Consider the following 24,856-nt stretch of genomic DNA (forward strand, 5'->3'; position numbering starts at 1 on the left):
TTTGCACTAGGTGGCCCTTCTTTTTGGGCCAATCTATTGGAAATGTTGGATTTCACATGCACCTAACTAGTTGGAAGTTATTTGCTACGTGGACTGTAGCTTGTTTTCTAGCTTGTTTTCCAACTAGTTTGACTTGCGAACTTCTCTTTTTCCTTATAAGATGCTCTGCTGGTGCATGAAACTTGATACAGTTGCACTAAAAATTTGTTCATGTGGCATGTATTAAATCAACCTAAATCTATGAAAATGTGGAGCTTGCTGTTGCTAATTCACAATTTCAAATGGGACCAATTTCATTTTGTTCTTACTTTGTATGATCCCAAAAACTGACCAAGTTGTGGAACTCTAAAAGGGGAACTGCTTCAACTAACTATATGATTGTTTATCTGATCAAGAATGCACATCAGGACAACTGATCATCTGTTGGATTAATCTAGACTCTCAATGTGGTTCACATCTTTAACTGGACAATTGGATAAACCATATCCTTGAACTGGACCGTTGGATGGGCCTTATCTGGGATTGATATTGATTGTTTTTCTGATCAAGAATGCACATCAGGACAACTGATCATCTGTTGGATCAATCTAGACTCTCAAAGTGGTTCACATCTTTAACTGGACAATTGGATAATCCATATCCTTGAACTGGACCGTTGGATGGGCCTTATCTGGGATTGATATCCTATCTAGAGGGCTGGTCTATGGTTGAACATTATGTGTAGCCATCTTGTTGTATCACTTTGCTCAACGCCAAATATGTCAACTAACAATTGCAGGGATAGTGTTTTTTGTAAAGGGAGGGGTGGGATGGAGAGCAGGTGGGTGGGAGAAATTGAGGATATGGTCTAGAGCCTCGATTTCTTTCCTAGACTATTTTCGTCAGTAAAAAACTGTTGCTTGGATTGTTAATGTTAATATCTCTATTATAATGTGATGGGACGTAATTGCCGAACAATCTTTATTGTCTGCCTAGATTCTGTGCTTGTTGGATTTTATGCTTCATGTGGCTCTCTGACTAGCATCACCTTGTTACTTTATGTTTTGTTCTTGAAGAATTGGTACAAACTGAATTATTGTGTTACTTAATTTCAGGTACCATGAAGCTGATATGAGGACAGGAAAGGCAACCTATTGGCAACTTACAAGCCTTCAAGCATTTTGGCCTGGTCTTCAGGCAAGTATTTGAATACCTAACTTCTTCCTGGATGTTTAAAAAGTTGTTTGCTCTGTCTCTTGACAAATATATATATTTTTGGTTTTGATCAATATGTTTCAAAACAGGTTCTTGTTGGAGATATTTCAGCTGCCAATTCATCACACCGTGAGTTTTTCTACTTGTGGGGGAGATTTGGGGTGCTTCCAGAAAGGTGAACTTGGTTTTAATGTCTTCCTTGGAAATGTTTCTTCTCACTTTCTGTGAAGAAGAAATTGTAAATCAATGGGTAACTGTGTATTCTTGTCTCACCAAATGATGATTTAGATAAACTTCTGATGTTGACTTGGAGATACATATTTAGTTGATGTAGCTTTATATAGTCATTTTCAATAATTACATTAGATTACATTACTGCCATTTTTAAATGCTTCCAACTTCCGCTTAGCAAAACTAAGAAATTTCTGCCAACAAGAATCTTCATGTTTTCTGTATTGCCTTTCACCTCAATTAAGCGTACAGGGCAGATTTTTTCTCTGCATTATTAAATTTGCTTTTTATTTTTTATTTTATTTATTTATTATTATTATTTATTATTTTTTTTTTTAGTACAAGAACATTCTGAGAGATCACACTTTCGGGATAGATAACAACAAATTTATTTAGAAGTTCACAACAAATTGAGAAAAGAATACAGCCTGAACTCAACTAAAAAAGAGAACAATTTGCAGCCTTTGCTGCATTTACATAGACGACCCAATCTAAAGCAAGACCATTAATTCTCCTAATGACCTCATCCATGCTTGCACACTCGTTCTGGAACTAGTGTCCATTCTGAGCTCCCCAAATAACCCAAAACATGGCAATGATGATTAGCCTCCACTTAGCTTTTCCAGCTTTGCCTACCCTTCCTGCGTGCCAAGCCCACAACAGGCCTTCCACTGACTTTGGCATCACGCAGTCGGTATGGAACAAACACAAAAAATGCTCCGAAGTTTGCGAACAAAAGGGCAATAAACAAAAAAGGTGATCAATCATCTTTGCTTTCTCCATATGCATCAGAAAGATATTGGGGATAACCAATGATTTGAACTAATGTCCTTTGAAGATTAGCAACTGTAATAACCCTCTTTTGGCTCGCTAACCAAATAAAAATCACCACACCGGGGGGGGGGGGACTAGAACCATTGATGAAACGAATAAGGCGGGCTAGAACTGCGACGTGGCTCACTAATCAAGCTGAAAAGGGATCTAATAAAGAACTTCCCTGAGCTATGCACCGACCAAATCATCGAATCCACATCTTAAGATGAAGGTTGTATACTCTTAAGGTGGTCCAATAACCCAACAAATTCAATAATCTCCTCACTCATCATATTCCTGCAGCAAAGAGGGTTCCACACCGCATAATCACCACAAGTAGAATAACAATCCGCCACAGAGATGAAACAATTGAGAGCAAGACGGGCCACTCTAGGGAAGAATCTTAAAGCGTTTGATCACCATACCAAATATCCACCCAAAAACGAATGCAATGCCCATTTCCAAGCGAGAAAACAACCCCCTATGATCCGTCACCTTTACTGCTTTCTAGATGCTAGAAGATCTACAAAGAGAAGGCCTCTTCACAAACCATTCTCCCAATCACCCTCTTGCATGCCCTACTTGCCAGTGATAATCTCCTTCCAAAGCCTTCCTGCTTCGGTGCCAAATCTCCAAATCCACTTTCCAAGAAGGGCTAGGTTTATATCATCTAAACATTGAAGGCCAGCACTAGTCCCTCCTCAATCGGCTTGCAAACCTTATCCCATCTAAGGAGATGAAACTTCTTAATATCCTTAGCTCAATTCTAGAAAAAAAAACCTCTTTTCAACTTTTCAAGCCTATCCAAAACCAATTTGGGACATTTGAAGAGAGACATGAAATACATGAGCATGTTAGAAAGGACCACCTTAATAAGAGTCAATCGACCTTCCAAGGACAAATACCGGCACTTACAAGTAGTTAATTTCCTTTCAATCCTTCAATAACCTTATCTCAAAGGTGCTTAGCAAGCTCCCAATGCAAAGAGGCAACCTTAAATACGTTGAAGGACCCATATTTGCATGTGATTGGTAGCAATACCTAATTGTTGCTTGATATGTATGAGGGAGGTAGAATCAATGGATCATCTATTTATTCATTGCGCTTTCACCCGAAAGGTATGGGAAAATTTTATCGCCTTTTTTTTTTGTATTCCTTGGGTGTTGCTAAGGTCTATGGTAGGAGTTTTGTTAACTTTGTCAGGGAGTGGTATAAAGAAAAAGGAAGTGATGGTGGCGATTCTATGGGTTATTTGGGAGGAGAGAAACTGGAGGTGTTTTCAAAACAAGAGTAGCTCGGAGATTGGCATAGCTGGCTGATGGGAAGGATAACACCCAAATGTAGGCACCTTCAATCTAAGCATGAGAACTACAAATAAAGTAGAAAGAGAAATCTAAATTTTTTATTCACTTCAAAGGTGCCTTGAGACTACTCATGTAAGGCCCTTAAATAGGCTCCTTAGACGTTTAGAGAAGGTACGTTCATAATGTCATTGCCAACCAATGACTTATTACAAAAATGGAAAAATAATAAAAAGATGCTCAAGGGATAAGAACGAATTTAGAAGATTTGGGTGATTGATTATTGCATAGCTAGCTGATTGATTTTGCATGTTAGCTACCTAAATAAAAGGCTTGGGCATCCTTATTGATGGGCCCACTATGGGGCTTGGGCCTGGTTCATGGTCTTTGGCCTAGTTTAGCCTGCATCAGTCCTCCTCGACGTGCACGAACTTGACTCTAGCGAGTTGATGGCCTAATATTGCTCATAGTAGTAGGATTTAGGCGCTAAAAGTTTGTAGCTATGATCCCTGTAGCATAGGGGAGAGGTCATCCTTGCCAACAAATGTGAAATTTTTGGCAACCACCTTGGTGCGTGGAGATGATCTAGTCATTGAGAACATCAATGATCGTATCTGTAGGTCACAAAAATGTTGAAAGCGTGATAGCTTGTTCTTTGATACAATCATCAGTATAGTGCTCACAATAGAGGAAAGATCTATTACATTAATAGTATGACTGATAGGTAAATCTGGTAGGAGATCTAAAACATAAGCATTGCCACCGATCTTCCTTATGATTTTGATGGTCTTGCATTGGTAACTGTTTAGGATGAATGCGAACCATAACCATGTCGCCTTTTGCAAATTTGATAAAAGAGCATCTTGCGTCTGCATATTGCTTATAACTTCCATTACTTGCGGCAATATTACGTTGAACTTCGTCATGGACCTACTGCATATGATGGATGAATTCATTACTTCTACGCTTTGTCTTGACTCGATGGGTAGAGGAACCAGATCGATTGGAAAACACGTGCGTATAACAGTTACTCCTTGAAAAGGTGACATCCTTGTGGACAATTTGACTGAGTTATTTTAGGCAATTTTAGCCATGGGTATTTCTAGGTCCCACATAGCTATATGATCACGTGCAAGACATTGTAATAAGTTGTCCAAGTAGCGGTTAACCACTTTCGTTTAACCACCGGTTTGGGGGTGGTAGGCAGTAGAGTACTGAAGCTTGGTCTTCGCAATGTTTTAAATAGCCGTAGTGTGTTGCGTATCGTTCAAGCGTCCGTATCGTGTAGCTTACATACTTCTATTTTCTAATTTAAAAATAGAAAAAATACGATAAATAGCAAGAATGTTCAAACAAGTTATAAATGATCATTTATCAAAAGCCAATCTACATATATAAACCAAATCAAATAATTATGACATCAACAACTTTCTAAGCAAACCTATACGCACGCCACAATGGTCCCCATGTGGGTCACACCATAGAAAACAATGCACATTCATCCATACACACACTACAACGGTCCCCACGTGGGCCACAACATAGAAAATAATGCACATCCACCAGTATGCACATCACAATCGTCCCCACATGAGCCACACCATAGAAAACAATGTAGATCCACCCATACAAACACCTCAGTGGGCCCCACGTGGATCATACCATAGAAAACAATGCATAACCACACATAAATAAACTCCAGAGTTTAAATTATCGACAATATTGTCGAATTATTGCCGATAATTTCGGTATTGCTGACCTCTTGAAACTGAAAACCCCATATTTTCTCTCCTGGATATCAGTGAGATTTTTCCAAATATCGCCGATTTTTTTTTTCTTCAAATTTTTGCACACAAAATCAAGTTGTAAATACTGGAAAATTAAAAAAATTAATTCAAAATTTAGAAATACCTCTTTCTTGAAGATCGAGAAGTGATTGGATGGTGGATCGAAAATGTTTGTTCAAAAGTATGTAATAACCCAAAAAATCCAGGATTTTGGCGAGCTTTTTTCCAATCTTGTTGGGATTTTCCATCGAAAACCGAATATGCGTTGCGAGCTTAAAGATGCTTTTGCGATTCTAGGTTAAAAAAATCGGGGTTCTCTTCCCCTTCTCTTTACAGACGCGAATTGAGATTTTAGGGTTTCCTTCTTTCCCTTTTGTTTATGACGCAAAAGAAATCGGGGTTCCTTTGTTTATGACCCAACTTAAGTTGCAACCTTGTATCCGTGCAATGTGTGTGACTCTGTGGGCTCCACCTCAATGTACGATTTGTATATCCATGCCATCCATTTGTTTTGCCAAGTCATTTTAGTGCATGCACCATAAAACGAAGTAGATCTAGATATCAGGTGGACCAGACCACAAGAAACAATGGTCATTGAATACCCACCATTAAAAGCTTCCTAGGGTCCACCATAATGCCATCTAAGCTGTTCATAAGGTCCCACAGACCTGGATCAAGGGAAAACACAAATATCAACTTGATCCAAAACTTTTCTGGCCCACAAAAAAGTTTTTAATGGTCCATGACCATTGTTTCTTGTGGTGTGGTCAGTGGTCCACCTAAGATTAGGATATGTTTCATTTTTTTGACCCATGCCTTGAAATGATCTGGAAAAATGGATGGACGACATTAACATAGATATGAAACACATACATTATGGTGGGCCCACGAACAAGTCCCACCCACATCTCTTGTTCAACGGCAACGTGCGAAAGCCTTTTGCAAGAACTTCATGCGGTGAGAGGCTAGGTGGGGCCGTGGGCGCCACTGTGATGTTTATTAGAAATCCACCCCATCCATCTGATTTGCCATATCATGTTAGGACATGGGCTAAAAAATGAGGCATATACAAAAATCAAGTGGGCCACATAACAGGAAACAAGTGGATAGGGAAATGCCTACCGTTGAAACCTACCTAGGCTCCTGGGCTCCATCGTGATTTTTATATGCCATTCTATCAATTCATAAGGTCATCCTTATTGTGATGAACTGAAAACGCAAAAATGTTAGCCTGATCGAAAACTTTTGTGGCCCTGCGAATGTTTCAAGGATGGGCGTTCAATCCACATTGCCACCATTTGGTCCACTTGAGTTTTGGATCTACCTCATTTTTGGGCCCATCTCCTAACATGATCTGGCAAAACAGATGGTTGGGGTGGATGTCTCAAAAACATCATGATGGGCCCCACAGTTTCTTGTGGCAGGAAGTTCATGCGACAATCTGCATGCGGGTTGCGTGAGTTTGGCGACAGTGGAACCAACAATGTGGCTGGGACCCTAATTGTAGGGCCCACCTCGATGCATGCATTGTACATCCGCGTTGTCCATCTGTTTTGCCAGCTTATTTTAGGGCATGGTCCCAAAAATAAAGTAGATACAAATTTTAGGTGGACCACACGATCCACACCACATGAAACAATGATTATTGCCCATTAAAAACCTTTTATGGACCACAAAAGTTTTGGACCAAGTTGATATATATATATATATACATTGTTCAAATTGTCGGCGAAAAATCGATAATATCGGCGATATTATCGGTGTCGCCAAGCCGGCGATACCGAAACCCCCTAGTTTCGTTTCTCTTCCAATTGTCGGCGATTTTTCGGCGATAAATAAAATTATCGACGATAAATAAAGTTATCGGCGATAAATTCGCTGTAGCTAACCCACCGAAAATTTTGGGAGTGCGTAAATATGAAAAAAATTTAAAAAAAAAATGAAGAAGATGAAAAATCATTCCGATCCATGTAAGAGGATATTTTCGATACCTTTAAAAGAGGATTCAAAATTTGGAGGTAGCACACCAGTCGATCGATCGTCGAAATCCGTGCGTTGTTCTTCCGTATGTAAAAAAAACTTCGATTTTTCCTTTTTTTTCTTCAAATAAATGAAAGATTTCAAAGAAGCGGCAATTTCGGCAAAGAATCTTTCATAGATGGGTGGATATTTCCTAAATTTTGGAGAGAATTTGAGAAATTTCAGGGATTTGAAGGATTCGAGGGCTTCGGAAGATTTTCCCCAAAATGGTTTCCCGCATCCGAAGCTCCCTTTCACGGGATGACCACACGTGAGACATGAAGTGCTCACTGCTCTGTGGGCCCACTATGATGTAATGTGTTTCATTTACGCCGTCCATTTATTTTGAAAGATCATTTTAGGTCATGAGCCGTTAAATGAGTCAGATCCACATTTCAGGTGGACCACATCAAAGGAAACAGCGGTGATTGAACGCTTACCTTTAAAAACTTTTTAAGGCCCACTGTAACGGTTATTTGCCATCCAACCATTTGATTAAGTCACACAGATTTGGATGAAGGGAAAACACAAATATCAGCTTGATCGAAACTTTTGTAGCTCCCTATGAGTTTTTAATGGTGGCCATTCAATAACCACTGTTTCCTGCCATGTGGTCCACCTTAAATTTGGATCTATCTCATTTTTTGTCTGATGCCTTAAAATGATCTGCCAAAATGAATGGACGGTAAAGATACACAACTGTTGATAAGGCCCTACAATGTTTATTTGACATACAACATGTTAAGAAGGTACACAACTGTTGATAAGATCACGTGACATTTATTTGACATCCAAAACGTGTTGATAAGGTATACAACTATGGATAAGGTCACGTGATCCTTGGGCCCATAATAATGTTTCTGTGATGTTTATTTGACATCCAACGTGTTGATAAGGTCACGTGACCGTAGATGAAGGGAAAAAAATAAATCTCAGCTTGATTCAAATTTTTTGTAGCCCATTAATGGACAATCGCCACTTTTTCCTTAAGGTAGGGTCTAATTGAAAATTGGATCTACTTCATTTTTTGCGGTCATGCCCTAAAATAATCTTAAAAATTGGATGGACAGCATGGATATAGAAGACATACATCAAGGTAGTCCCCACACTAAGGGTTACACCGTCTCATGTGAGTTTGCACCTAATCTTCATTAGAGTGTGTGACTTGGGTGTGACCCCAGAACCAGTGGCGTGGGTGCCTATAGGGCCCACTTGTTAAGGCGTGATTTAAAAAAATTAAGAAGATATAAATTACAGGTCTTCCACACTACAGGAAATAGTGGTTGAATGCCTACCATTAAAATTTTCCTAAGGTCCACAGTAATATTTTTTGACCATCTAAGCTATTGATAAGGTCAAACAGACCTAAACAGACTTGAATGAAAAGAAAAAAAAAAAAACACACACACACACAAATATCAGCTCGATCCAAAACTTATGTGGCCCACAAAAGGTTTTTAATGGTCATTAACCAATGTTTCCTATGGCGTGGTCCACACAAAATTTGTATCTACTTTATTTTTTAGTCCACACCCTAAAATAAGCCGGCAAAATAGATGAACGTCGTGGATATACAATGCATACATTGAGGTGGGTCCTACAATCAAGATTTAGACGATGACTACAAGCCACCTCATCACTCCATGTAAGGATGAGGGATGGCAAAAAAGGTATGCTTTGTTAGTTCATTTAATTTTACATATCTTAATTATTGTACTATAGTTGCATTTGTATTATATAAATTTATTTTGGTTACTATTTGAGTGATTTTTGTGACAACGCATGCCTTTTGGCCCCCATTAAATGGAACTTCTAATTTAATGCATTCTTTTTGCAATTTTTTCATTCTTGAATATGTAAATATGTGTATTTAGGCATGTCCTGAAGTTTCATTGAAAAATTCCACCATTTTCTCTATGTTTCCCCCATTTTCCCTGCATTTCCAGTTATCGGCGATATTATCAGCGATAACGATATTATATCTTTATCTCCGGCCAGCGAAACTTGTAGCGATACCGACAACTCGAACATTGTATATATATATATATATATATATATATATATATATATATATATATATATATATATATATATATATTCCCTTTCATCCAGGCCTATTTGACCTTATTAACATGTTGGATGGTCAATAGAAATTACAGTGGACCCTAGGAAGTTTTTAATGGTGGGCGTTTAATGCCTGTTGTTTCCTGTTGTGTGGTCCACTTGGAATTTTTATCTGCTTCATTTTTATGACCATACCTTGAAATAAGCTAGCAAAACAGATGGATGGTGTGATATACAATGTATACATCAGGGTGGGCCCTACAGTCAAGGTCCTACATACTGACACTACTGGTAGTGACACTGCTACTAGACGGTGCTCTGTGGGCCCTAAAATGAGTGAAATTGAACCATCCAAATTAGGTTGCCCTGTGTGGATGTGATGGTTGGATGGATGGATAGATTTGATGGGATGGATGGTTGGATAAATGGATTGATGGATGGATGTGATGGTTGGTTGGATGGATGTATTAGTATGAGCAGAGAATGACTTCAACGTTGTTGCCAACATGTTAAGCAGTGCCAGATAGGTGTGTGTGTGTGTGTGTGTGTGTGATTTTTAATTTTTTATTTTTTTTTTGTTTCGTTTATTTTTACATGTCTTAATTATTGTATGGTAACTGCATTTGTATTATATAATTTATTTTGGTTACTATTGAAGTGATTTCTTTTGCGTTACATGCTTTTAACATCTATTAAATAAAAACTTATTATGTAATGCATTCTTTTTGCAAACTTTTTATTCCTAAATATGCAAATACATGTCCTAAAGTTTCATTAAAAAATTCCATCGTTTTCCGTGTTTCCCCCTTTTTTCCCCACATTTCTGGTTATCGGCGACAAGCCAACAATGATATTATATCCTTATCTCCGGCCAGCAAAACTTGTAGTAGTACCGACAACTCAAACACTAATAAACACCACCTAAAAAAATGAAAAAAAATTGCATAACACCTATGCTACAAATGTTGCACAATAACTGCCATTTTAAAAGAAAAAATGAAAATAAAATATCAAAATGACTAATAAAGTTTCATTATAAATGAAAAGAAACTCATTAAGGGGCAAGAACATACCTATTGGAGGCTCAAGAAGAGATTCAATCAATTAAAACTATGAAAATTGTAGCTTCGTAGCCAGACGGATGTAGAAAGGGGGAAATATGATTTCTCTGTCGTTTCAAATCCAGTGTTCTTGAAAATGCATCAAATGGACCTTTTGCAAGTTGCAATGATCGGCCAAAAAATCCCCTTAAATGGTCTTCTGGATTGACAAACTCGAAGAAGAGGAGAGGTTGCATCGGCTAGGGTTTGAAAATGGTTTTCAAAAACCTTCTCACGACTTCTTTCTTTTAACTTTTTGCTTTTCTTTATAATGTGAGTTCAACAAATGTTTTAACAAAAGAACACTGATGTTTAAGGTTAAAATCAACAAATCAGTATTTGGTCTTGGTTTTACCTTATAAATTTCTTTAAAATATGAGTTTCTAACTGTTTTACATAAAGAAAAGTAACGAAAAAAATGTTGCAGTGTAGCGTACGCTACCTACGCTACATGCTATGTAGCCATAGCATATGCTACGACCCCTGTAGTGTACACTATAGGGGATTTGCTCTATTTGGCTGCGAAACGTAGCGCTATGCTACTGCTACACTACACACTCTATTTGAAACACTGGGTCTTTGTTGCCATCTAAAGAGTCAATTAAATGTTCATCTTTCTTTTTAATGTATGCATTTGCTAAAGCAAGATCATATGCCTTACCGAAACCAAGGAGAGCCTCCCCCATTTAATTTCTTTTACCAAAACCATATCCACCATCTATCTTTCAATTCCTCTACCATGTATCTTTTGTTTCCTCTACTATCTTTTCCTACATGATCATCTAAGTCTCCTACAAATATCATCTCGTACTCTCGTCTCCTTAAACGTTTTCCTCTCTGCAACTCATACAATTCTTTGTATTACTTTATGGTAGTTTTATTTCCCAAGTATCGAAACTTGCACATTTTATGAGGATGGGTCCAAACCCAAACCCCACCTATTTATTAAATGTGTTTAAAATCTGAACTCAACCCAAACCCAAACCACCTTGCTAATTTAATTAGAAAATATAAAAATGTAAATTAAATATAAAAAATATTGTCATTTGGTATAAAGATTAGTGTTTAAAATGTCGCCGATAATATCGGTGTCGCTGTACTAGCGACACCGAAACCCCATTTTTTCGAATCGCTTCCAGGTTTCGCTGATAATCTCGTCGGATTGTCGGTATTTTCAAAATCTCACCGATATTTCGTTGTTCCCACCAACCACGGGTGGGAACTGTAGCCAACAATCCCCTTTATCGATAAAAGGGGGTAGTTGTCGGCGATAAAATCTCAAAAAACTCAAAAAATACCTGTTATTTTCGTTCGGATCTGGAGGAAAACATGGATTCACAGCCTTGAGTGCAAATCGGCAATTTCCGGTAAGATTCAACCCCAAAAATTTCAATTTCTATTTTTTCCGTCGAAAAATCCTCTGCAACTTCTCGAATCGCTTGCGTGCTGAGATCTTGAGGGTTTTTTTTTTTTTTTTTTATTATTTGGTATGAGGGAGAGGGATTTTCGAGTTGAAAATTTGGAGAAATTGGTGGGAAGGAGATGAAATTTTGAAATTTGAGAGGGATTTTCGGGTTTTAGGTAAATTGGGGATCAGGCGGGTGTAATTTGGGGATCGGGCGGGCGTGAAATGGGATTGCGTACGTAGTTACGTACGCTCTTAATGTACTGAGTATACTCTGTTGGGCCCACTGAGAATGTATCTGGTCTATCCATGCGGTCCATCTGTTTTTCCATCTTATTTTAGGGGTTGAGACCAAAATATAAGCATACCTAAAGATCGAGTGGACCATACCATTGGAAACAGTTGGAATAATGATTTCCATCGTTAAAACCTTTTTAGGGCCCACAGTGATGTTTATTTCTCATCCAACCTGTTGATAAGATCACATAGACATGGATGAAGGGAAAACACAAATAGAAGTTTGATCCAAAACTTCTGTGGCCCCCAAGAAATTTTCAACAGTAAATGTTTAATTCATACTATTTCCTACAGTGTGGTCTACTTGAGGTTTGGATATACTTCATTTTTAGGCTCAAGACCTAAAATTATCTGTTAAAATGGATGGACAGAGTGGACCCCACAGTTGAAACCTTCCTGGTTGAGCAGCTCAAGTGAGTTGTACTAAAGGAAAATGTGGTTAGGGAAATTCCTACCGTTGAAACCTTCCTGGGTTCAACAGTGATGTTTAGATGCCATTCGTGCCGTTAATAACGTCATTACTATTGGGATGAACTGAAAACAAAAATATTGGCATGAATCAAAACTTCTGTGGCCCCACGAATATTTCAACTGTGGACGTTTAATTATCACGTTTTAGGCTCACTTGAGCTTTAGATACGGTTCGTTTTTGGCATCATGTCCTAAAATGAACTCACAAAACGGATGGACGGAGAGGAATTTTCACAAAGATCACAGTGGGCCCCACTTGAGCTTGCTGCACAGGAAGGAAATCTGAGTCCCGCGCTGCTAAGGGGCGTGGATGGAAGCGGATTGCGTACTGAGTACAGTAGCACGCTAAGCGTACTGAGTAAACTCTGTGGGGTCCACTGTGATTTATGTATTTTATCTAGTCTGTCCATCCATTTTACAAGATAATTTTACGGCCTTAGATCAAAACCGAAGGATATACAAGGCTAAAATGGACCACACCACAGGAAACTGTGTGAATTGAAGTTATACCATTGAAAAATTCTTGGGGGCCACAGAAGTTTTGGATCAAGATTATATTTGTTTTTTTACTTTCATCCATGTTTGTTTGATCTTATGATCAGTTTGGATGAAAAATAAACATCACTATGGGGCATCGAAAGGTTTCAATGGTGGAAATCATTATTTCCACTGTTTCCTGTGGTATGGTCCACTTGAGATTTGTATAAGCTTCAATTTTGGGCTCAACGCCTAAAATGAGATGGAAAAACGTATGGAAGGTGTGGATAAACCACATAAATTCACAATGGGCCCAACTGAGTTTACTCAGTACTATAAGAGCCTACTGAGTAACTCAGTACGTAATCCGATTTTGGGTGGATTGGCTACTGATACAAGCTGTAGCTAAAGGAAACAGATTGGCTACGCCCCTGCCACCAGCCATTCTGTGGGCCCCACCATGATGAATGTGTTTCATCCATGCCGTCCATCTATTTTTCTACATCATTTTATAGAATGATACCAGAAATGAGGTATATAACAGTCTCAAGTGGACCACATTATTGGAAACAGTGTTGAATAAACTTCAACCATTAAAAACTTTTTGAGGGCCATAAAAGTTTTGGATCAAGCTTATCTTTTTTGAGGGCCACCTCGTCACTCTATGTGGGGATGAAACCGCGCATTTATTTTGTAAACTGGTCCAATATGGGCCAATATGGGCCCCAATATTGGAAAAGGTGGATGGGTTGGAAAATGTCAGCCAAGTTTTTCAGAGTCGCGCATTTATTTTGTAAACTGCGGCCCACCTAATCCGTGGACCACCTTGATTCTTGGAAAAGGTGGATGGATTGGATCTGGGACTGATCATGAGATGCTGGCACATGTGGTGTGTACATGAGCTTTATTGCACATGTATGTGGGCTTAGCGACGTTGATATAATTCATACATACATATAGACATGCATGAACCATAAAAAGGAGGTGGGCCATATTCATTACCCATTGGGTCCTACCCAACAAACCCAAACCCAATGTGTTTAATTTCGGGTTAACAAAACATAACCGAACCCAACCTGTATGGGAACTGGGTGAACCTAAACCTTGACTTTTAGGGTTTGGTTGGCTGGTCGTCAAGTTTTGCCACCCCTAATTAAACCTGAAAGCAGTGTTTTAAATATCGACGATATCGGCCGATATATCCCACGATATATCATGTATCCCACCAGTGCGACACTAAACGCACAAGTAGTGCGATACATCCCACATGTTCGATCTAGTGAGCATTTTCGAATTTTGATCCTTTTATTTTTTGTAAATCATGTTAAATTGGTGTCAAATTGTTACAAATCCATGAATTTTCGTGTTTTGTATGAAAAATCATGGATTGGGAGCTTCGATTTTGAAATTTGGAGTGGGGCGAGTTGCGAAAAATTGAAAAAAATAAAAAATTCTCAATTTATCGTAAGTCGTTTGCAATCTGTGTCCAAACATCAAATCAAACATGTATGTAACATAATCTAGTGATTCTTCTTTTGCTTTTGAATGCATTGCTTGTGTTTCCAAATGTCTTCTTACATTTATAAATTATATGAATAGACATTGAATATATTTGCATCAATTCAATTAGACAACGCCTAGATTAGGACCCCATACAAAGAAAACCTATTGTGTACGTGTTTTTTGAAATGTTTTGATTTATAAGTGTGAATTGATGTCTTTTTTAACAATCACCGAAGTTTCATTGAAAAATTCAACCAATTTCCCAATGTTTCCCCATATTTCCAACAACAATGATACATTACACGATACAACCGATATATCCCATGCGATAACCGATACGTATCCGTAGCCCAAGAATGCGATACGTAATGCGATACCGATATTTCGAACACTGCCTAAAAGTAACCACTTTATATAATAATAGAAAGAAACATTTTGACATGTCAATCTAAGGCTTTCTTTTAGTCGTCTTCTGCATTACTTAGTTTTATTTGTTTCCATGCATCAGTGTTAAAAAAAAATGTTTCCGTGTATCCTTTCGTTTTATTTATGAAGTTAAACTCATTGTAGTGGATTCCTTTGTGTGATTAGGACTTTTTTCTGGCCTTATAGGTATCTACTGGATCAAGAAATGCTGCATCCTACAGAAAAATATTATCCTCTAAGGCCTGAACTAGCAGAATCTACATTCTATCTTTACCAAGCAACCAAAGGTATCATAATTTGGTTTATCAGCATGATTGATTCTTAGCCGTACTTAGCAACATAGGAAGCTTTACTTCTCTTTTTGCTCCATGTATTTTTATTTTTCTCAGCAAATGAATAAGCCGAGGGGAAATGAATAAAATAGATTCAAATAAGCTTGTGAGTGGCTGGAGCAATACTTCTACATGAACGGCCACTTCATTCATTCTCTTCACCAACATACTTTGTCTTTTGATCTGGAACTGAAATTGAAAAAAAAACAATCCATAATTGTCTGAGATTCTATTGAAAGAATGCACAAATAGTGTTTCATCTATTACCTCTAGCTACACTTCTTTTTACCACTGATTTGACCTGTTTGGCTCATTCCATATACTCACAAAGGGATGAGGAGTCCATGCCAAGGTTTTTATATTTTGATCCAAGAATGTGTTTCATGGTTCTCTTTAAATAAAGAGCTATTTGATACTTTGACTGGCTATAATGGTTAATAGGTAGGCATTTGGAAATTGTGCACATTACATACATTAACTCAAGTTAGACTGTCCAAATTGTGGGACCTATAGATGGGTCATCGTACCGAAATCAGATTGGTTGAACAGTCTGAAACTGTGATTCGCATAAATGTTTTTGCCAGATTTGGGAATTTGTCTAGCTTTCATCTCAAGTGTTCAATAAATGTTCACCAATCTACTGTTTAGGTAATCAAAAGTGTAATTTTTTTATTTATGATCCATCTAAAGTGAAGATAACCATTTAGATGGTTTACTTTGAATTATTTGTGTGCCATGTTTACTATTTAACAGTGCTTGCATACCAATCATCACTCTCTACCAGAATATCAGAGTTTTCTCGTAAGTAAAACAACGAGGATAGAGTATTCTGTCCAATATAATGCAGACTACTGACTGTACTCTTTCATAGGTACAATGATCAATGACATAAATTTGCCACCATATACTGACAATCGAACTAAACGATTATTTCAACCAAAGCTGGACTTTTTGTAGTATTTCATAATATCAAATAGCATAAAGACTTTGGTTATCGGAGTTCTGTAATAAAGGCATGAAGAAGGATCGTGATTTCACAACTACATCTTGCAGTCCACCGTACTCTTTTTGAGAGTAAATTTTACTGAGTGCCCCTTGGAGGGGCTTCTTTGAAATTGAGGTTCTTCTAATTCCTCATAGTCGCTATCGATATTCCTCAATTGTAACGAACGATTAATTTTCATTATTTTCTTGGTTTTGAATAAAAATGGTACTTATTAATGAGGTAATGGTCATCACTCTGTAGAAAGTAAGAATGATCAACCAAAAGTATATCTCCACACAATTATGATGAGGGAAATTTATGCTTGTGATGTATTATGATGGAGACACTTCATAATAAACTCCATTTTAATGTTTTTCTTTCCTTTCCATAAGGGCATGTTTGGCCGGGCCCTGGATGTGGTATTAGATGGGATTAGGAGGGATGGGATCGGCAATATCCTGGGATAGGAATGACGAGCCAAACAGATCCGGTGAACTTGTCCCAGGATATGAGCAATCCCATGGATCTTAAGACAATCCACTGACATCACCATCATTACCTTAAAATTGATCCTATCCCTTGGTTGGATGGATTGGAAGGTAAAATCCCGGGATATACAGGGCGTGCCAAACAAACCCAGTGAACTCGTCCGGATATAAGCAATCCCATGGATCTTAAGACAATCCACTGACACCACCATCATTACCTTAAAATTGATCCCATCCCACCAAATCCCATGGGATCGGTCCGGCCAAACACGCCCTAAGTTTGTAGGTGGTTGGTTTTGTCTGTTTTCTAAAGGTTAAGAACTATTTATGCATTCATTGGATAATATTATCACTGCCCTGTGTTGGGTTGGGTTGAAAGATACCTTTTTTTTTTTTTTTTGTTAGCTTGTTAGTTCACCCCACTGTCAGTTCACAGTTTACTGTTAGCCACCCCCACTAGGGAATCGATACCAAGTCTATAAATATAAATATAAAATCACAACTCATGACCTTATCCTAGTCATAAACTAACATCTACAAATGTATGATATGTTCTACTTCAATGTTCTTTTGATTAGTTATATGTCAAAATATGAAGTCAATTGAGTAAATCAAAATATGTTGATGTGTAGAAATTTAGTAAGCAGAAAACTAACACATGTTGTGGTCCAATATCTTTATCGTTGCCCCATTATCTTGAGGTCAGTTCCATTAATCAGGGTAGGGGTTTTCTTTTAACCTTTTCTTAAGATATGACTTAATGGAGGCTTGTTAGTCTCAAATGAAACCACTAGAATGTACCTTTACATGCGTTACATGTGTCAACCTTCCATGAGTTTGAGACATTTGAGCTGTGCGCAAGGTGTCCCACTGTGCACATGGCCAGTCTAGAAAACAAGGTTAGTCCACTGATCAGGCATGCATCCCTCGTATATTGTATGTGGTTTATACCTACCCATTTGTTGTTTATTTGTAGGTCTGGCTTGTCTGATCAATGGACTGGTCTGATCCATGTTCTAGGTCATTTGCACTATAGGACCGACCTACTCATGATTCAAAAGTCCAAATTAGGTGCTAGGTTGATATGCATGTCCTGCGTAAAGGTGTCTGGAGAGGTCGTTGTAGGTCTAACAAATTTCAACTTAAAATTTTAGAATTAACCGGTTCAATTCATGTGGAAAGGAAGAGCATCCTCACTATTGACAATCGTCAAAGGAGATCTATAGTCTTGCCTCATTTTCCTTATGTGTATGTTGAATACGGAGAAGATTGATAATCTTTTTATTCATTGCCCTTTTGTGCATAAAGTTTGGGAGCATTTTCTGTGTCTGCTTAATACTGTTTGGGTAATGCCGAAGTCAGTGGAAGACCTTCTGCGTGCTTAGCATGGGGGAGTGGGAAAATCTGGGAAAGCCATGTGGAGTCTAATCATCATGGCCTTGCTTTGGGTGTTTAGGTGCTAGGAATGCTTGTTGCTTCCAGAATGAGAGAGAGAGGCAATGGAAGAGGTTATAAGAGAAATTAAAGGCCTTGTTTTGGGGTGGCAGTCAGTGTAAAAGCAATAGAAAGGCATTGGTGGTTGCTTGTGCTTAGCATATTCAAGTCTGTTTTTCAAGCAGAGAATTAGAAGGGAAGTTGTATAGTAGGAGTGATCATAGATAGGGATTGCTTTTTTGAGAAAGTGAATCACTCACTTCTTGTTTGGGTGGTAAGTGGACGGTAAAACGAATTTTTTTTTTTTTTTTTTTTTTTTTTTTTTTTTTTTAATTTATTTATTTATTTTTTTTAAATTTCTTTGTTAGAAGTGGAAGATTCGTCTTCTTTCCCATTTGACGACAAAATTACTCACATGGGCTGGTTGACCACCTCTATTTTTATCGTGTTCTCAAACTCCAAATTCTCCTCGACCAATAGGCTTAGGGATACTCTATTATTGGTCATCACCCTCCAAGTCATGAAATTAAGTTGCCATTTAAGTTTTTGTTGCAAACTTCACCACATTTGCAATTGTTCAGATTAATTGTAGAGACTTAATTTCAAATAGGTAGTCTTAACCTACCAACCAGTGGAGTTGTAAGGATCTGGGCTTTTGGATCAATGCTTTGAGCTGCTAGCAATCGGGATTGATGGATTGCAGACCTAGATAATGAGATCATGAGATATGGACCATCAGATCTTAGGGAATGTGTCAATGTACAGATGTGATTAAGGACTATCATGGATGCACTTAGGCCGTTGGATCCTTGGTGGGTAGATTCCAAGATTGCACACCTCTAGAAGTGGGTCCCTCCTGCTATATAATGCAGGGGCATTTTCATATTGGGCTCGAGTGGGGTTTCCTGTGGGATGCAGGGGCACACTCGGGGTGGGTGACCCATGTGATTTGGGGCTCACAGGGGAGGTCTCGTGTTCGAGACTCCTCACCTGGGGTGATTAATGCGCATTTCACACCGGGCTCGAGTGGGGTAGCCCGTGGGATGCGGGGACATACTCGAGGTGGGTGAAAAGGCCAAGCTTGGGGGGGTGAATAGAACTATGCCAAATTAAAAAATAAATGCGGAATTTAAAGAATGATAGCACAATCAAATAGTAAATAAGCACAAGTAAATAGCAACCTCAAATGTACTAGTCTTGAGAGGTTGATACAATCTTAGGTCTAAGGACAACCTAACGCCAAAAACCAAAGGCTTATGGCAGGACAACCTTACTAGAACGTTTGTAAGTATCAAAAACCTAAACCAATAAAGAGGCAAAGGAAATAACAAATAAAATAAACTAAGTTATTACAACATTCCCACAAGTGCATATAATAAATTACACCATTCACCACAAATGCTGAAAATAAATTACAACATTCACACACATAGGCACATTCAATCATCCACCACAACTCCAGAAATTATAGTGGTTCGCTTGTGTGTACACTAACTGTTAGAAAACAGCCACACAAGTACTCCACTCCTAATATCCACTCCCTCGGGATATTAGCGTTCACTATGAAAAAGGTTTTCCAAGGTTCACCTTAAAACCTTCACAATTGTGTCTTTGATTGGGCTTACAGAATTCCAAAAACCCTACACTTTGAGATTTTCTGGATCACCCCAGACAAACCGAAAAGAGATTTTTCTGGCACAACTTCAAAAACCAAAAAAAGAATGTACAAAATATAAATGTACTTCTCTGGAAATTCTCCTTTGAAGAAGCCCGGTAGAACCGATCTGATGTAGATGAAGATGTTCAATGTCCAGTCTCACAGATGAAAAGGTCCTAGTTCTAAATGATTTTTAAATTAAATCAACCTGGGCTAGCTTAATTTGATTTTGATCTCAAGAAAGGGGAAAACACAAATCCCTTCTTAAAGTAAGATTGGAATAAAGATCTCAAAATCAAATAACAAAAGCTAATTAGAGAGAATATTAAATGAGCACAAAGTAGCTTAAAAATATCACAAACTTATCTCTTAGAGTGGTGTCTTGATTTTGCTTTAATGAATGAATAAACTCTGAAATTTGTGCTCTATTTATAGGTGAAAATATTGTTCTCTTGACTGGTCTAAGGGTCGGTTCGACTGGTCGAAGGACCAACAAAATTTCAAATTTTCTGGCGCAATAAGATAAGGTCGTTACTCGACTGGTTGAGTGGCCTGCTCGACTGGTCGAGCCATGCACTCGACTGGGACCAGAAAAGCTTGTTGGACTTTAAGTCGAGCCTGCACGACCGGTCAAGCACTGTTCACTCGACTGGTTGAGCAGTCTCCAGGATTGGTCGAGGGTCCAACAGAAAATTCCGAAAATTAGCAACAAACCTTAGACTGGTCGAGAAAACTCTTAGACTGATCGAGCCAGTACTTGGACTAGTCGAACAAGGTCTTAAGACTAGTCGAGAAAATGACCTATAAACAAAAGAAATGACCCACAAAAAATATGTAATGACTATGACACAATCTAGGGTTATCCAAACCTGTTTGCGAGTAGGAACACTTGAAACATCATTCGCTTCAAATTCTTGAATACTTGTGATACTTGAAGCTTGAGTTTGAACTTGAGCTTGAGTTACGCTTGAGTTCTTGAATCTTTAGCGTTCAGTAGTTGAACTTCAATCTCGAACTTGAGTTTATGAATATGATCTTGAAACCATGAACTTCAACATGCTTCACTTCAACTTGCAGATGTGGGCAAAATCGATGAAGATCTAGAGAACTTAAGAGTGTATGAACTTGATCACTTCAACTCAAAGCATGATACAAATACTAAATGGTTTGGCACAACAAAATTTGACAATTCAACGGGTGCTAGATTTACACAATAGCATTTACAGTGGGTGGCCTATGTGATTTGGGGCCCACGAAGGGGGTTCGGCCGAGGTCCTAAACCCATGAGATGTGAGGCCTAGGCTATGAGATAAAGGGATTAATTCGCCATACTCTGACAGTTCGAGCTTCTAGAGCAAGTGTTTAATTGTCCTGCATCAAATTGGTATCAGAGCAGGAGGTCTCGTGTTCGAGACTCCTCACTGGAGGTGATTAATGCAGGGACATTTTCACACTGGGCTCGAGTGGGGTAGCTTGTGGGATGCAGGGGCACACTTGGGGTGGGTGACCCATGTGATTTGGGGCGTACGGGGGAGGTCTCGTGTTTGAGACTCCTCACCAGGGGTGATTAGTGCACGTTTTACATCGGACTCGAGTGGGGTAGCCCGTGGGATGCGGGGACACACTCGGGGTTGGTGGCCCATGTGATCTGGGGCCCACGAAGGGGTTCGGCCGAGGTCCTAAACCCATGAGATGTGGGGCCTGGGCTATGTGATAAATGGATTAATTCGCCATACTCTAACAGTTCGAGCTTTTAGAGCAAGTGGTTAATTGTCCTGCATCACTATAGCTCTTGATGTGAGAAAGTGTAGCAAATGTGGTTGCTTCAGGATTGCTTTTCCTAAACTAAACAGTGTTTAGGTTACATGGCCATAATCATATAAAGCCATGGGACAGGCTTTGCGTGACACACCGTCTGCTGTAGGTTTGTACTTGGAAGCTGCGCAACAGGCTGCAACAAACCTTCCATAGTAGGCATGAACCCACGATAGGGTTTTTGCGAAATAGGTTGTGTCACATGTTGGGTTTTGCAATACACTTTTCGGGTGTTTTCTAGAGAAGTTTTGACCTCTAGAGAGGCCTTAAGTCTCACCCTTATTAGAGAGGAATTACTTGACTTTATGCTAGTCGAAATACACCACCAGCATCATAGGAGCCATTGTATGCAACATGATTTTTTTTTTTTTTTTTCCAATTGAGTAGGGGAGTTGAATAGCTATGAAATCCCACACGCGATGATAATGTTTTGGTTTGGAAATTTGAAGTGCTTTGAATTTTATTAATGCAAAGAATAAGCTATTATAATGAAGCCTACCTCCTACCTCTATTGATGGGTTCTTTGATGCTCTAAGACATGCTAAACTCAACCCAACTGACCGCTCGGTGGGTTGTAACTTGGACTCTAAAAGCAATGATAACGAAGAAATGACAAAGCAACAATGATTTCGGTGCTATTGCAAGCATGTGTCATGGATGACATGGATGTCACGGGCTTCAAGAGCTTGTTGCGGTAGAGTTCTAACTCTTGATAGTTCACTTCACTGATCGTTTCCCCCTATTTATAGGTCAGGAGGCCATTGAAGTGATAAGGGTCACATTTTTATGTTTTGCCAAATCTTGTTGTTTTTTTTTTTTTCCTTTTTTTGGAAAGATTCCCCATTTTAGTTAACCATTGTAACTACATGTTGCAGGCTGTCTGTCGCTGGTGACACAGCCTATTGCGATAAGCCTTGTTGCAGAGTAAATTTGTTTTCCCCATTTTAGTCGAAGATTGTAACTATATGTTGCAGAACTCATGGTATAGGCTGTCTGTTGCTGGTGACACAACCAACTGTGATAGGTCCTGTCTTGCTGACCCTAGTATGCCATGACATATGTTGGGATGCTTGTTTTTGTGTTGGTTTTGCTTCTATCACTTGTACATTGATGTGTGGATGTTCTTGTCGTACTTTTGAACCACTAGATTGACTTTGGCACTGTAGAAGATGGACTTGAGAGCTGAATTTGTGCCTCCGAGGCTTTTTCAGCTCCTGACTGGAGATCTGGCTATCGCTAACACTTTTTATGCATGAACTTGTGTCTGGCTTGTGGTTAAAGGTGTTGTTGTCCTTGGTGTACTATTGAACCATATTATTAATCCATCAAAGCGACACTGAGTTTGGAGGTGTCAATCTGTTGCTGTGGAGGTCCTGGTGTGTAATATAAGATGATTCAGACATTATGAACAGTTTGGATTGTCAATCAGATTCCTTGTTCGTCACCATAAGCAAGATCGCCAACAAAAGTCTGGTGTTGTGCACCATATGCATGTGAAGAGGAATAAACATAATATCTAAAATTGTCTCATGGGGCGATCCACGATCAGGTTGCAGAGTCAGGAGCACCAATTTCTTGGCTTTTGTATGGGATGCTGCTTGATATGTCCTGGTCATTTCGAAGGTCCCATAACGTTGTTTATGATTTTCTCACTATCACCAGTCTTTAACACCATTTATCCCTTCTTCTGCTTCATCCTGTGTAGTACCATCTTTTTGTTCTTCATCCTCTGATTCTTCTCCCCAATGTAGTCAAAGGCACCATGCAAAGCCCAAGCACTGCCCCTGGAGTGCCTGAAATGCCTAGGCACATGCCTGAAGTTTGCGGGCGCATTTACAAAAACATAATTAATATTAATATTTACATTAAAAATATGATAAAGATTAATATTAACATGTTTATAGGTGTATGCTGATTTTTTAATCTATCAAAATGAACAGTAATCAACGAAAGTAAAATAGAGCTAAGTCAATTAAACAAAATCAATGTACACACTAAACCGTCTTTTTATCAAACTAATATTGATAACCAGCTAATCAATAACCATTAATCAAACCCAACGAGGTTTGGGCGAATGGTCTTCACCATAGGTTTGCTCCCTATAGGTGAGGGTTCGATTCCCCTCCTTGGCTTTACCTTATACATGTGGTTGTGGGTGATTGCGTGTATCCGCGGGGATTAGTCTCACTTCAAAAAAAGAGGTAGGGATAACCATTAATCAAACCATCCATGAAACTAGTCTACTACCAAAGTAATAACGATTAATCAAAAGTGAAAGCTAGTCAATATATTATTTAGAGTTTAGGTAAATAACAAATTTTAAAACCATGACCTTAACATCCAAGCCTCAACTCTTAATTCCCTTAAACAAAATAAACTACTATTTACCCAAGCAAAACATGAATCACTAGTCGTCATTAGGAAATTCTCTGTCCTTTGATGTGTGTCCACCATCTTCAATGTCATCTCCCTTCTTGACATATTCTTCTTCCTCCATTTCCTCGGTATCAATCTCCTTATCTTTTGGTTCGATGTTTTTATGCCTTTGCAATTGTGATCTAGTACTTGGAGCTAGATCAAGGACCCAACGACATCCTCCATGCGATCCCAAGTCAATCATTGTATTCGCCCACTTGATCATCTCCTTTTGCAACTATCCACTCATTGCAATCATCAATCTTATGCATTGATATTAGATCGATCTTGCCACGATTTAGGTATTGTGCTCGAAGATGTTGATTGCATTGAACAAATATGAGATCATTTAGCTACTTCTGATCTAGCCTGTTCCTCCTTTTGTTGTGGATCTGCAATTTTTAAAGAAGTTAATGAGTAACTTAAAACAACACGAAGCAATAATGGTTGGCGATTAAAGTAGTGTTTTCACTTTTCATCATCAATATCGACGGATGTATCGCACCCTTGGGATATGGAAATATATTGGGTATCGCATGGGAGATATTCGATGTATTGTGTAATGTATCACTGTTTTTAGGAAACAATGGGAAATTGGTCAAAATTTTCAATGGAACTTCAAGTGATATTAAAAAAATACAT

At 38.6% G+C, this 24,856-nt stretch overlaps 1 protein-coding gene across 5 annotated transcripts in view; it reads left to right on the forward strand.

The window, feature by feature from the left end:
- The window catches only part of LOC131258340 (alpha-mannosidase I MNS5), a 173,891-nt gene that overhangs the window by 89,335 nt on the left and 59,700 nt on the right, over positions 1–24,856 (forward strand). For all 5 annotated transcript variants that reach the window (XR_009178064.1, XM_058259594.1, XM_058259593.1 and 2 more), the window contains 3 exons: positions 1,095–1,176; positions 1,284–1,369; positions 15,275–15,375. Coding sequence is in view for 4 of the 5 variants with exons in the window: in XM_058259594.1 (XP_058115577.1) it covers positions 1,095–1,176; positions 1,284–1,369; positions 15,275–15,375 (269 nt within the window). In the remaining variant the exon portion in view is untranslated. The remainder of the gene's footprint in view (positions 1–1,094; positions 1,177–1,283; positions 1,370–15,274; positions 15,376–24,856) is intronic.

The sequence above is a fragment of the Magnolia sinica genome, chromosome 10, assembly GCF_029962835.1.
Source record: "Magnolia sinica isolate HGM2019 chromosome 10, MsV1, whole genome shotgun sequence".
Lineage (NCBI taxonomy): Eukaryota > Viridiplantae > Streptophyta > Magnoliopsida > Magnoliales > Magnoliaceae > Magnolia > Magnolia sinica.